General features: G+C 38.9%; 1 protein-coding gene across 1 annotated transcript in view; it reads left to right on the top strand.

Annotated features, from left to right (window-relative positions):
- AMFR (autocrine motility factor receptor) overlaps window positions 1–12,458 on the top strand; it is a 61,747-nt gene that overhangs the window by 23,094 nt on the left and 26,195 nt on the right. The window contains exons 3-8 of the mRNA XM_007947194.2: window positions 3,841–4,005; window positions 5,876–6,028; window positions 7,938–7,978; window positions 8,571–8,703; window positions 10,649–10,782; window positions 11,601–11,711. Coding sequence (XP_007945385.1) covers window positions 3,841–4,005; window positions 5,876–6,028; window positions 7,938–7,978; window positions 8,571–8,703; window positions 10,649–10,782; window positions 11,601–11,711 — 737 coding nt within the window. The remainder of the gene's footprint in view (window positions 1–3,840; window positions 4,006–5,875; window positions 6,029–7,937; window positions 7,979–8,570; window positions 8,704–10,648; window positions 10,783–11,600; window positions 11,712–12,458) is intronic.

The raw sequence follows: 12,458 nt of genomic DNA, 5'->3' as shown, positions 1-12,458 counted from the left end.
ACAGGTGTGGGTTCAATTCCAGACCTGAAGGGCAACTAGGGGCCATAGTCTCAGTGGTTTCACCAGGCTCTATCAGACCAGCAAACCTGGTCCCCCTCTCTTTTTTTTTTTTTTTGCCAAATGATTTTGGGTTTTGTTCCACATTGTTCTCTGTCTCTATCCAGTATCTCCTACATAGATCCTCCTCTGTGTGGTTGACAGTGCTAGCCGGGCACCATCTAGTTCCTCTGGTCTTATAGTCGTATAGGCTGTGGATCGCATGGTGTACCAGTTGCTAGGACTAATTGTTTCCATGAATTTTTGGATTTCTTCATTCTTCTTTGCTCTGGACGAGGAGAGACCCATTGTTGCATCCAGATGGCTCCTTGTAAGCTTTTAAGATCCCAGTCACCACTCGCCAAAGTAGGAGGTGGAACAATGCTTTGTGTAGTATGTTTTGCCAATTGAGCTTGATGTCCCCTGTGACTATGGTCCTGCGTCCACTGGTTCAGCTACTCAGTCACTCTGGGTAGCTGGCTGTGACCAAGAAGTGACAACAACTTTGTGCCTTTTCAGCTCTACTATACACCTGGGAATTCTTACAGATCATACAAATACATTTATAGGACCATTGTCTAAATGCATATTTTTTCCGATCCATTTAACCTTCAGATATGTCGGTGTGTATTTCCTAAGAACAAGGACATTGTGTTACATAACTATAGCACATTAGCAGAATCAGGAAGTTTAGCACTGATACAGTCCTTTTATCCACAGTCCATATTCAGTGTAGCTAGTTGTACCAATATTGTTCTTCATAGCTATTTTTTTTCCCCATGACTTTTATGAATGTAGTTTTTAAAAGAGCATTGATTTGTTCCAGTTTGAGTAATCATAAATACCACTCTTTAGAATATGGGTTCTTTTCCAAAAGAATTTATTGAGTGACTTTTTTTTTTTTTTCCTTTTGGAAAGTAAATTAAGATTCGTTGGCTTACAGAGAGAAACTTAAGTGGCTAGTTCTAGTTTTAGGTGAGATTGGCATTGGGGCATGACTCTCCCAGTGTATCTGGGCAGAGGACTTTCCTCAATAAAGAATTATTTTACAGATTTGCAGTTCCCTAAGAATTTTAGTGGAGAATGGTGTGTTTTAAAATAAGGATATAGAACTGACCATCAAAACAACAACTGAAAAAAAAACCCTGTATTTTGCACTATTTTGTCCCAGTGATAAGACACAAGAATTAACTACATTGAACGTACAACAGTGGCTTTACCCTTTTTTCAAGGGCTGTGTTCTAGTCTTTCCTAACCTGCCCTTTTCAAATCTAAGTCCTAAATTAGAGCTGATATGTGGTTACTGTGTGGTTGAGCCCTTGAATGCTATCTGAGCAGGATTCTTGTTTTCCCAGAGATTTTTCATTACTGAGTATTAAGTACTTTTTGTAAAATATCATACTAGAGGTCTTTCAGATGTGGCCAGTAGAACTTAGGTTTTTTTGGTAGGATACAAAGCTTCTTTTGGTACTTTCTTTTTTCTTCCATTAAAATTTTTTTTCTTACAATTTTTAATTTGTGAGCCAGAAACTGATTAGGCCATCTGATAACTGACCTGGCACTAGTGGGCCTTGTTCATTACTTGCTTTTCCCTAAAATGTTAGCCATCAGGTTGAAATGAACAGAAAGCATAACCTAGAGTATTTGAGAGATTTTTAAGAATATCTACAGGTAATCATATCGGGCATGTTTGTTTTACGCTCTCAGTTTTTTCCAGGATAGATCAATCTTTCATGTTGTTCTGTGTTAACTTATATTATGACTCATGTCATCCAGTATCATTTATTAAGCACCATTTTTGGTTAGAACTGTACAGAATTGACTAAAAACGTCTTTGCTCTGTGGGTGTTTAAAATTCAAGAAACAGTGTCATGCTAGAGGCAAAGACATGGAATTCTAAAATGGAATATTAAAAGGTTAAGTGGAGTTTTCAAGCAAAGACTTTTTAGTTTTTTAAGCACTTAATGTACCAGTCACTTGTCTACCCACTTAACATATATTGACTTACTTACTCTCCCCAAGAGTCCTATGATATATATTATTATTGTTGTAAGACCCATTTTATAGATTTGAAAATTAAAAAACAGAGATGCTCAAAGACATAGCACAGAAAGTTTAAAACCAGGACATAAAATGTCCTATGCTCACCTTGTACTTTCCCTGCCTGTGATCTGGAAACAGACATTCACCAAGGATTCCTGTTCATTTTATTGGTAGTGGTATTCAGAAACCAAGAGCTCCACTAACAATATGTGCTCATTGCTACTGGGCTGTCTTTGCCCTTTTGGTGTCAGAGCTAGGGAATACTTCTGATTTTCTTTCCAGTTTTTGTTTTGTTCTCTGACTGTACAAAGGATTTATAGTCAGAGTGTAGTGTGCAGAAATTCTTGAAATAACTCTTTAAGTTATAAATTTGATATATATTTGGGTCCATTTATTTCTGTTTGTATTCAGCTTCAGGGTTTGCTTTTTATTTTTTCCTCTTTTTTTGTGAATTTGTAAAGTATTTGCATGGTTCAAAATGATACAGAGGAAGTGGACTCAGAAGTGGGGCTTCTATCTTTATCCTCTTCACCTACTTCCTACCCAACCCCATAGATAACCTGATAGTATATTTAATATCCAGTGGGGCTAGACCCTTTTTCTTGCCCTTTTTTGCAGGATTGTAAAGATTTTTTTAAACTGGAAGTCCTCAGTGTAGCAAAGAGTGCAGGAAAAACATGCACTTACACACTACTGGTGGGAGTAGACACTTACACAGCTGCTGAAGGAAAGTATGTGTGAAAAACCATTCACAAATGTTTGTACTTTGATTTAATAATGCTGAAGAAGTACGAATGCATAGGTGCATAGATATTCAGTACATGTTTTCTGACTGGTGGAAAAAACAGCTTCATTATTCAGCTGTAGCTATTACAGTGGTATTATATTCAGAGGATACTCACAGGTGAGGTAAAGCTCTTATGAGATGGTAAGGGAAAGAAAGTAGAGAACAAAAACGAGTGTGGTTGTACATGGGAAGAGACTAGAGAAATGCAGAAAAAATGGTGGGGCGTTTTCTTTTGTACTTTTTCATTATTTGGGCTGGTAAATAAGCATGTATTTATTATTTTTTAATTTGGAGAATTTTATTTTTTTTTAGATGAAAAACAAAGTCTAACCTGGATTAGAGAGCAGAAGTATTATAAATAGTACTTGTAGCTCTTGGATTCTTTCCTGTTGTGTGTTAAAAATGTAAGGTCTTTTGATTTCTTAATACACAGGTACTAGACTAATATCACTACTCTCTTTAGAAACTTTAAAATAGTATTTTTATAATAAAATGATTCAGTCATCCAAGATACAGCAAACAGTATGATGAAATCCACCCCCCCACCCCCCACCCCCGATCAATCTTGATCAAATATTCTCATTTTGCTGTATTTGCTTCAGGTTTTTTAAGTGAAACACCATGCAGCTAGTTGCTGTGGCGTTGACTCCACCTCATGGAACTGTGTGTGTTAGAGCAGAGCTCTGCTCTGCAGGGTCCACTGCCCTTTTGAATGGCTGGAAAAAAGTGTCGACAACGATTCCCGTTCCATTCAGGTTACATTCCAAAGTCTACAGAGTATTTCTGGGTGCTTTACTTCTGTTCTTCTTCAGAGTGCTCCCTTTTTTCTTTGCCTTCTGTTTTCTTGTGGAAAATTATTAGAAAGCTAAGTGCAAAATATTATTTCCATAGCAACCAGCTTTTGTTACATTAACTTCTCCAAACTGAGGTAGGTGTGATGGTACTTACCTATATAAACTTTTTTTTCCTTTTAGCACCTCAAAGACAAGTTTTGGAATTTTATTTTCTACAAGTTCATTTTCATTTTTGGAGTGCTGAATGTCCAGACAGTGGAAGAGGTGGTCATGTGGTGCCTCTGGTTTGCTGGGCTTGTCTTTCTGCATCTGATGGTTCAGCTGTGCAAGGACCGATTTGAATATGTGAGTTTTTAGCCAGTTCTCTGCTTGCTCAGTCATCCGTTTTCCGTGTTTGAGTTCTGTGGTAGGAATGAAACGCAGCAGGCGTGCCTGTGGTAGTGCTTAAGGGAAAGGCTCCTGGATCAAGGACCTGCTGCCTGATTCTCCAGGGACTTTGTGCAGCAGCTCAGGGATTCAGGATCAGGGTCTCTGCAAAAAATGGCAAGGAGGCCACATGTTCTGACCTCCTCTAATCCCACAAGAGGAAGGCAGAATCACCATCAAAAGCCCAAGGCCTATTCCTGCAAGGCCAGACATGCTGCCTCCCTCCAGCCCTTTCACCAACTGTTCCTCCCAAAGCACCACCACCTCTCTCCTGAGTTCGATAATTCGCTGCAGTGGCCACACAGAGCTCACAGATTATGGAGTTTATTAGGGGAGCACCAGGCTACAATTCAAGTTCAGGAAAAACGCTCAGTCTCTCTCCCAGCCCACCGTCTCTCAGCCAAGTCTCTCACAGTCTCTCCCCCAGCAGTGCATGTCCCTCGGTGTCTTCCTCAGCAACGCGTGTCTCTTGCGTCTCTTTCCCAGCAGCACGTGTCTCTTCCAGGAGCGTGTGTCTCTTTCAGTAGCACATCTTCCTCAACCAGCAGTCAGAGAGAGATTCTGCCTCTAGGAGGCCTCCTTTTGAGGTTGGCAGAGTGGCCAAACTAGCCAATCATAGCATCAGAACTCTAAGCACCTGAGAGTGAACCTCCCATAACATTGCATTGTGCCACGCCCAACGGAAATAACCCAGGTGGATATCCTTTACAATTAAGAGCTCCTCAGTTGCTCATTCCACCACTGAATTTACAATGACTTATGGGTTAGAAAAGCCATACTAAGTAATTTACTGCACTGCAGTCTCCTTGGGAAGTGCTTTCCCTTACCCCATAGGGTGTTACCTTAGTGCCCACGTGGGGTCAGCGCATCTGCTCAGAGCACTCAGTCATGGTGCAATGATCTGTGTGTATGTATGGCATAAAAACTGATCTCTAGAAGACAGTAGAGGATCCTGAGTACAGGATCTGCCTCTCGGCTTCAGATCAGAACTGTGCAGGTGAACCCTCACCACAGTGCCCCTGGTCTCATCTCCTGAGTCCCAGGCAGCGTGCTGCCCCTTGATTAAAGCGACTCTAGGGCCTTGTTTGCCCGTCTTTGTCCAGTCCTCATGGGCCAGGTAGCCCTTGCACCTCTGTGTGAGTTAATTGCACTCTCGAAGCCTTAAACTCTTTCACAGTTCAACCCCCATCCCAGGTCACCCTTGGGAGACTTTAACCTCCCAAACTGGTTTGTTATCTACACCTACTTCCCCAGGATTCACAGCTCCAGGCCTTCTTTTCTAAGCTATTGCTTAACGTAACATATCATCATGAGAAAATCTGCACCCTAATTATATTTCAGTTGTCCTGTCCTAAACAGACTAGGACTGGCCTCCAGTTGAGTTTTGGGGAGAAGGGTTAGAGCAAGATTGAAAGAAGAAAGACAGGCAGGTGCCACTCTCTTAAGTCCTGTTGGATAGTAAAGGATAGAGTTGCACACCCTCAGACGGTTTTCCAAAGGTTTATAATGCTGATGGTAGCAGTCTTTGAGAATATGAGATGAAAACATCGTGTATATTTTTATATTTGTTAAATTACAAAGATTTCTAAACATCAGCTCATACTCAGATTTAGGGAGCTTGGAAGATTATTGTCCATGTGGTAATGGGATGCTGTTCTGTGCTTTACACAGACAAGCTTCCCTCACCCCCAGCAGAGAAATCAAGATTAACCTTGCTTGACGTTCTCAGTGAAATTTTAATGGCTCCGTGAAGAAGAATGAGCTTCCTGCCCTGTTTTGTACATTTCAGCTTTCCTTCTCTCCCACAACACCGATGAGTAGCCACGGCCGAGTCCTGTCTCTCTTGATTGCTATGCTGCTTGCCTGCTGTGGATTAGCTGTTGTCTGTTGCATCACAGGCTACACTCATGGGATGCACACATTAGCTTTCATGGCTGCAGAGGTAAGATATGGACACAGGTTTTTGCTCTGATTATAGTCCTGGATATTTCCAGGGAAGCTGGAGGATTATTGACAGATTGTTTTCACCCATGAAGTGACTGATGGCTATTTATTTGGTCTTTAATTTTAACTAGCATTTATTGAGTTCCTATATTGTATCAAGTACTAGAACTGAATGCTTTTCTTGTTGCTATTTCATGTAATCCTTGCTACAACCTAATGAAAATAATTAATTTCTGCCGGCATTTATAGATGTAGTACTTTCTAGATGTCAGACATTGTGCTAAGTACTTTACAATTTGCTCATTTTATTCCTCCTGTTTATGGGTCGGGGCATTGAGGCTTAAAGGGTGAAATGACGCTCAGGCTCCAGAGTGGCCAGTGGTGCAGGCCGGGCCCTCCGAGTCCAAAGCTGGAAGTATGTTCCCCTTAAGATGTTGTGAATGATGATTTGTGTTGATAAATAAATCATCTATAATATTTTTCATATAGAGCACAAATTGAGATTTTAAAGAGTAATGTAGTAACTATGTAAACTATGTTCATTATTTTGAAGGAACTATTCACAGATATCTGAGATATCCATGAATATCTTAAAATGGAAGAAAAGTTTGACTTCTGTGCACTGTTTTTGAAAATACTAATTTCTCTTCAATAGGAATGAACTTTTTTTGTATGTGCTTATATTCAGTGGCTATATTTGTTTTTCTTATGTCCAAAGGCAAAATACCTTTTTAGTGCCTATAATCGCTATTATTAATGAAAAAAAAAAAAAAGAAATACTCAGTATATTAAAGCTAATTAGCTAATATCAAAGCATTTATTCAGTTTGACCTACTGATTGGAAGTTTGTTAGAATAGGGGTGAATTTTATGTTTGCTTGATAGTGTTGACATGGTATAAATATAGTAGTATAAGTAAAATTAAAAAAGAGATCTTTAAAGGCTTAATAGGAACATTTGTAATCCTGGTTGAATACTTTTCTGTGTATAAAAGGTGTAAAGTTTATATTTTTCCTTTAAAAAATCTATTTCAAATGATATTTATACCAATTTATGTTAGTTAGCTTTATATACATTTTATTATAAATTACCATTGGAATGGTACTGTGCTTTCGCTTTTTGGTTATATCTAATTTTCAAGTAAGCTTAGGCCAAATTGAAAAAAATTAGGCTTATTAGGACATACTTTGAATTTTAATTTTAGTTCATTATTTTTAAAGATAATCTATCATGTTACACATTTCATATTTTGAACTAAATTATATTCTTTAGCTCCATTTATAAAGTGTTTTTCATTTATAAAATGATACTTTTCTTTAATCACCAACATAAATTAACAGTCTACTTTGGAAAATTAAGAAGAAATTTTTCTTAATCCCAAATTTCTGTAATACCAGATACCACACAAAGCTTGCTTTGTGTTTGATTTCATTATCTTTCCTTGTGTGTGGACAGAGGAGAGTGCACAGAACTTCAGCTAGAGAGCAGGTACTCGTTTTTAGACAGTCGTACCCAGCACTCTGCTTTGGGGGGTAGAGTGCCCAAGTCTCAAAACAGCCCTCTAGGGAATTGATGATTGTGATACAGTGCCGTATAAAATAGAAGCGATTGCCAGACTATTAGGAAGACCCCCGGGATTGTGGTAGGCTTTCCCAGGGGGTGGATAGGTATAATTGATTGTCACTCATTTGTAGGAAAAGGCTCAATAGGAGATGCATTTCTAGGTCATAAAATATCCCATGGAAATTTGAAGCAGAGGGAATAAAATGGTTGGTCAACTTGAACAACCTGCTTTTTGTTCATTGAACTGAGAGATTCTGTCTTCTGTTACATTATAAAAGTACATTTGGCTTGAGCAGTCCTAAGTTTTATTAAAAAGACAAAAAATATCTTTTTTTTTTTTAACAGTCTCTTCTTGTGACAGTGAGGACTGCTCATGTGATTTTACGGTGAGTAGGGGTTTGGGAGGCAGGTGATTGAGATCTACTGTATGGGGTTGATGTTAAGATACAATGTTTAGATCCTGACAGAATGGGAGAAAAATGTGCAACAGACTTACTGGACCAGTTGAGACCAGAGGACTCCCTGAGATTATTGCCCTGAGATACTCTTTAAACTTTGAACTGAAATTGTCCCTTGAGGTCACCTTTTAGTGAAATAACATAAAATGAAGAATGTCATCTATGAATAACAGTTTCCTTTAAAAAAATCATCTCTATTAGACTAAATGATCTAAGATTACTCTGAAGCAAAGATGAGAAAATAGGGGGCAGGAAAACTAGAGTACTGGAAATAGAACAACCAGAACAGAATGAATGAGATGATGACACATTGTGAAAAAATGAACCAGTATCACTGAATAATTTGTGTAGAAATTGTTAAATGAGAACCTAACTTGCTGTGTAAACTTTCACCTTAAACACAATAGTGTTTTTTAAAAGATACAATGTATAAATATGTGAAGATGTTACTAGACTGTATCATGTTTAAACCAAATTCAGCCATAGTTAATTATTAAGGTGCTTTCTCTATTCATTGCAGATACGTAATTCACCTCTGGGACCTCAACCATGAGGGGACATGGGAGGGAAAGGGAACATATGTCTATTACACAGATTTTGTCATGGAGCTCACTCTCTTGTCCCTGGACCTCATGCACCATATTCACATGTTGGTAAGTTCCCTCTGACAGCTCATTTTTTTCAGAATCAGGAACCCTAGTTAGTACATTAACCAGTGAAACATTTGGACTAAGATCTGAATGAGCCACTTAAAAGACTACAAACCGAATGCAGCCCTGCATCCCCTCTTTCTGCACTGGGTACAGCAGTGTCACAGAGCCGCTTTGGCTGGTGCCCGTCTCTGGAGGCACGTGTACCCTCCTGGAGATGTAGTTAGCTATGCTACCAAGGTCAAGAGGAATTCTTTAGCATGGATCTAAGGGGTTACCTCTCCCCATATTTTCTGTGGTGTATAAAAATTACTGGGTTACATAGTACATTTCTAGTCTACTTTATAAAAGTGACCTTAAAAACATACTTTCAACAAAAAAAGAATAAGCACGTATTACTTTTGTATTAAAAAAAAAAAAAAGACACTCAAAAAAGGGAAAAACAAATGCACAGAGATACCTTTTAATATTTTTTTATATTTACTACTTCTTTAGGAGCTCTGGTAGCATAGTGCCTAAGGCACTTGACTGCTAAACCAGAAGGCTGGCAGTTCAAACCCACTAGCTACTCCTTGGAAAGAAGGTTGGGCAATCTACTTCTGTAGTGATACCGCCTCAGAAACCCAAGGAGGGGTTGCTGTGAGTCAGGTCTGACTCGACAGGATATAACAACAACAACAACAACAACTTCTTTGTATATACAAATATGTACATTCTTAAATTAATTGAGAACATATTTTGGACATATAGCTAGCGTTTTTTTAACTAATGTATTATGAACATTCTCCCATGTTACCTATACTTTTAAGCCAGCTCCCATAATGGGATATTTACAGATATTTATATTTGTATTCTCTTGTTTGCTATATCATATCTTTACGTATTTTTCTGATCACATGTCAGTTTTCTTAAAGTAGTTTTGTCCTGCTTTCTTCACCTAACAATTAAATATCATTTCCCATGTAATTAACCTTCAAACTTACAATATTATATAAAATAAAATAATCAGGAATCTTTCCTAAGGAAATAATCAGAAATTAAAAAGCTTTATGCACATACTATATGATTCTAACTATAGGACATTCTAGAAAAAGCAAAAGTAAAGAGACAGTGATAGCAGTGGACATGACATTTTGTATTTGTCAAAACCCATAGGGCTGTACAACACAAAGAATAAGCCCTAATGTAAACCGTGGACTTTAGTTAATAATAAGGTATCAATATTAGTTCATCAGTTATAAACAATATTCCACATAAATGCAAGATATAAATTGGAGAAACAGTGTGCAGGGTGAGAGGAAGCATATAACTCCGTGTACTTTCTGCTCCATTTCTCTGTATTCCTGAACAACTCTCAGAAATAGTCCACTGGGGGAAAAAAACTTTATGCTAAAAGATACTCATCCATGCAGTTATATAAAAGAAAATTTGGAAATGAACAAAATACCCGGTGGGGGAATATGTAACTCATATGACATGTAATACTTACATTGTCATTTATTCTACATAGTAAATACAATAATGTAATCAATATATATTTATTATTTATACTTAATATATAATATTTAGGAGCTCTGGTGGTATAGTGCCTAAGGCTTTTGACTGCTAACCAGAACGTTGGCAGTTCAAACCCACCAGCCGCTCCTTGGAAGGAAGGTTGGACAATCTACTTCCATAGTGATACCACCTCAGAAACCCAAGGAGGGGTCACTGTGAGTCAGATCTGACTCGAAGGCAGTGAGTTTGTTTTTTTTTGGTTATATAATATTTGATACATAATGTTTAATGTAAATATTTATTATATAATTACATAAATTTATTATATGGTAAATATAATAAGTATTTATTAGGTATAATAAATGTATAAATGTAATTAATACCACACTCTTCACTAGCAAGTTTGTGTTCATTTTTATTGTGTATTTTATTTTTTTTCTCTTTTTAAAAGTTATTTGGCAACATCTGGTTATCCATGGCCAGCTTGGTGATCTTTATGCAGCTGCGCTATCTGTTTCATGAGGTACAGCGTCGAATCCGTCGGCACAAGAACTATTTGCGTGTGGTTGGAAACATGGAAGCCAGGTAAGTAAGCAAGAGCCAACTGTTCCCCAGTTTACTTGTTTCAGCTTTTCAGTAATAACGGAGCCAGACCCCATCAGAACTTAGCACAAACTTGCTCTTGTAAACTGTTAGTAGGGCGGGGAAGAGTACCAGCTCTGGGGTCAGACTGCCCAGGTGTGAATCCCACCTGGTTGCTCTGTGACTTGGGACAATTTATGTAACACTCTGCACCCCAGTTACTTCATCTCTGAAATAAGGATGGTAACAGAACCTTCTCCCTCGAACTTTGGGAGTTTGAACAGATAATGCATGTGATAGAGTGATCTGGGCACGTAGAGTCCTCAATAAATACTAGCTTTTATTATCTTATTTTTATCAAATGGATGCTTCCTTGGATTTCTGTTCTTTTTATTTTGTGAAGGGGGGATTCATTTATCTCTTACACATATGCATACTCACACACACAAACACACTTAACCTCACTGAAGGAGGCACTCACTTGCCAACCTGAGGCTAAACCAAGCCTGAAGGTGCAAGATTAATATGTGCCCTGTTTGTGTCCAGGGAAACAGTTTGGATCTCTGGGGGTTTTCTTCCTCTGCTTTGCCTACAAATGTTCCCTTGAGTCATCACAGACAGTCATTATTAAGATAAAGTTATATCCAAATTTCTCAAACTTTAACTGGCTATGTAAAGAAAGCTTTTGATTGTTGGAAGTTTATTACTGAACATAGTTTACCTATTAATTATGCTGTATAAAGGTGAACTCCATAGACAAGTGCTTGTGTATGTGTGGAATTGATGGATTCCTGCTGGGCTCTGTTTGTTTGTTTTTATAGGTTTGCAGTTGCAACTCCAGAGGAGCTGGCTGTCAATAATGATGACTGCGCAATCTGCTGGGACTCCATGCAGGCTGCAAGGAAGCTGCCCTGTGGACATCTTTTCCATAAGTAGGAGCTCCGTGACAGGCCAGATGAGACTGTGTTCTGTTCAGGACCTGTGGGTTCTCTGTGCCCCCAGGCTTGACTGATCCTAGCAGAGGAAGCAGAGCTTTCACCTTGGTCATGCCTTGGGATGTTGTGTGGGGTGTCCTCCGTCCCTTAGTCTCTCCCCTGTGCTGCCAGACTGTCTCCTGTTGGGACCTCTGGGTGATGCAGAATGCTAGCACACTCAGCCGCTAACTGAAAGGTTGGAGGTTCAAGTCCACCCAGAGGCACTGCAGAAAAGCCTCATGATCTGTTCATGAGAAAAGTCAGCCATTGAAAACCCTGTGGAGCGCACATGTAATCTGTGACAGAGATGGGGTCGCCCTGAGTCAGTTGGCTTAGTGACAGCTGGTTTGGTTTCCTGCTCACAGTTTGCCATCTTAATTTCTAGGCGTCTTAGCTATCTTCATATTCCTTCTCCACTTAAGCTGTGCGGTATAGAAAATACAAGATTTAAAAGAAAAGGATGAGGGGATCCTTGCTTTCAGTAGTTTATTACCTCATTGGGGAGAGGCATGTATAGTTTTGCATTTTGCACATGCCCCAGAACAGCATAAAAATACACACCAGAGAAGTGGGCTAAGATGGTGCAAAAACGGCAAGGAGGCCACATGTTCTGACCTCCTCTAATCCCACAAGAGGAAGACAGCAGTAACCCAAGGCCTATTACTGCAAGGCCAAACATGCTGCCTCCCTCCAGCCCTTTCACCA

The sequence above is a fragment of the Orycteropus afer genome, unplaced genomic scaffold (genome assembly GCF_000298275.1).
Source record: "Orycteropus afer afer isolate SDZICR_OR568_19922 unplaced genomic scaffold, OryAfe1.0 scaffold00009, whole genome shotgun sequence".
Classification (NCBI taxonomy): domain Eukaryota; kingdom Metazoa; phylum Chordata; class Mammalia; order Tubulidentata; family Orycteropodidae; genus Orycteropus; species Orycteropus afer.
This window is presented reverse-complemented; position numbering and strand designations above follow the sequence as displayed.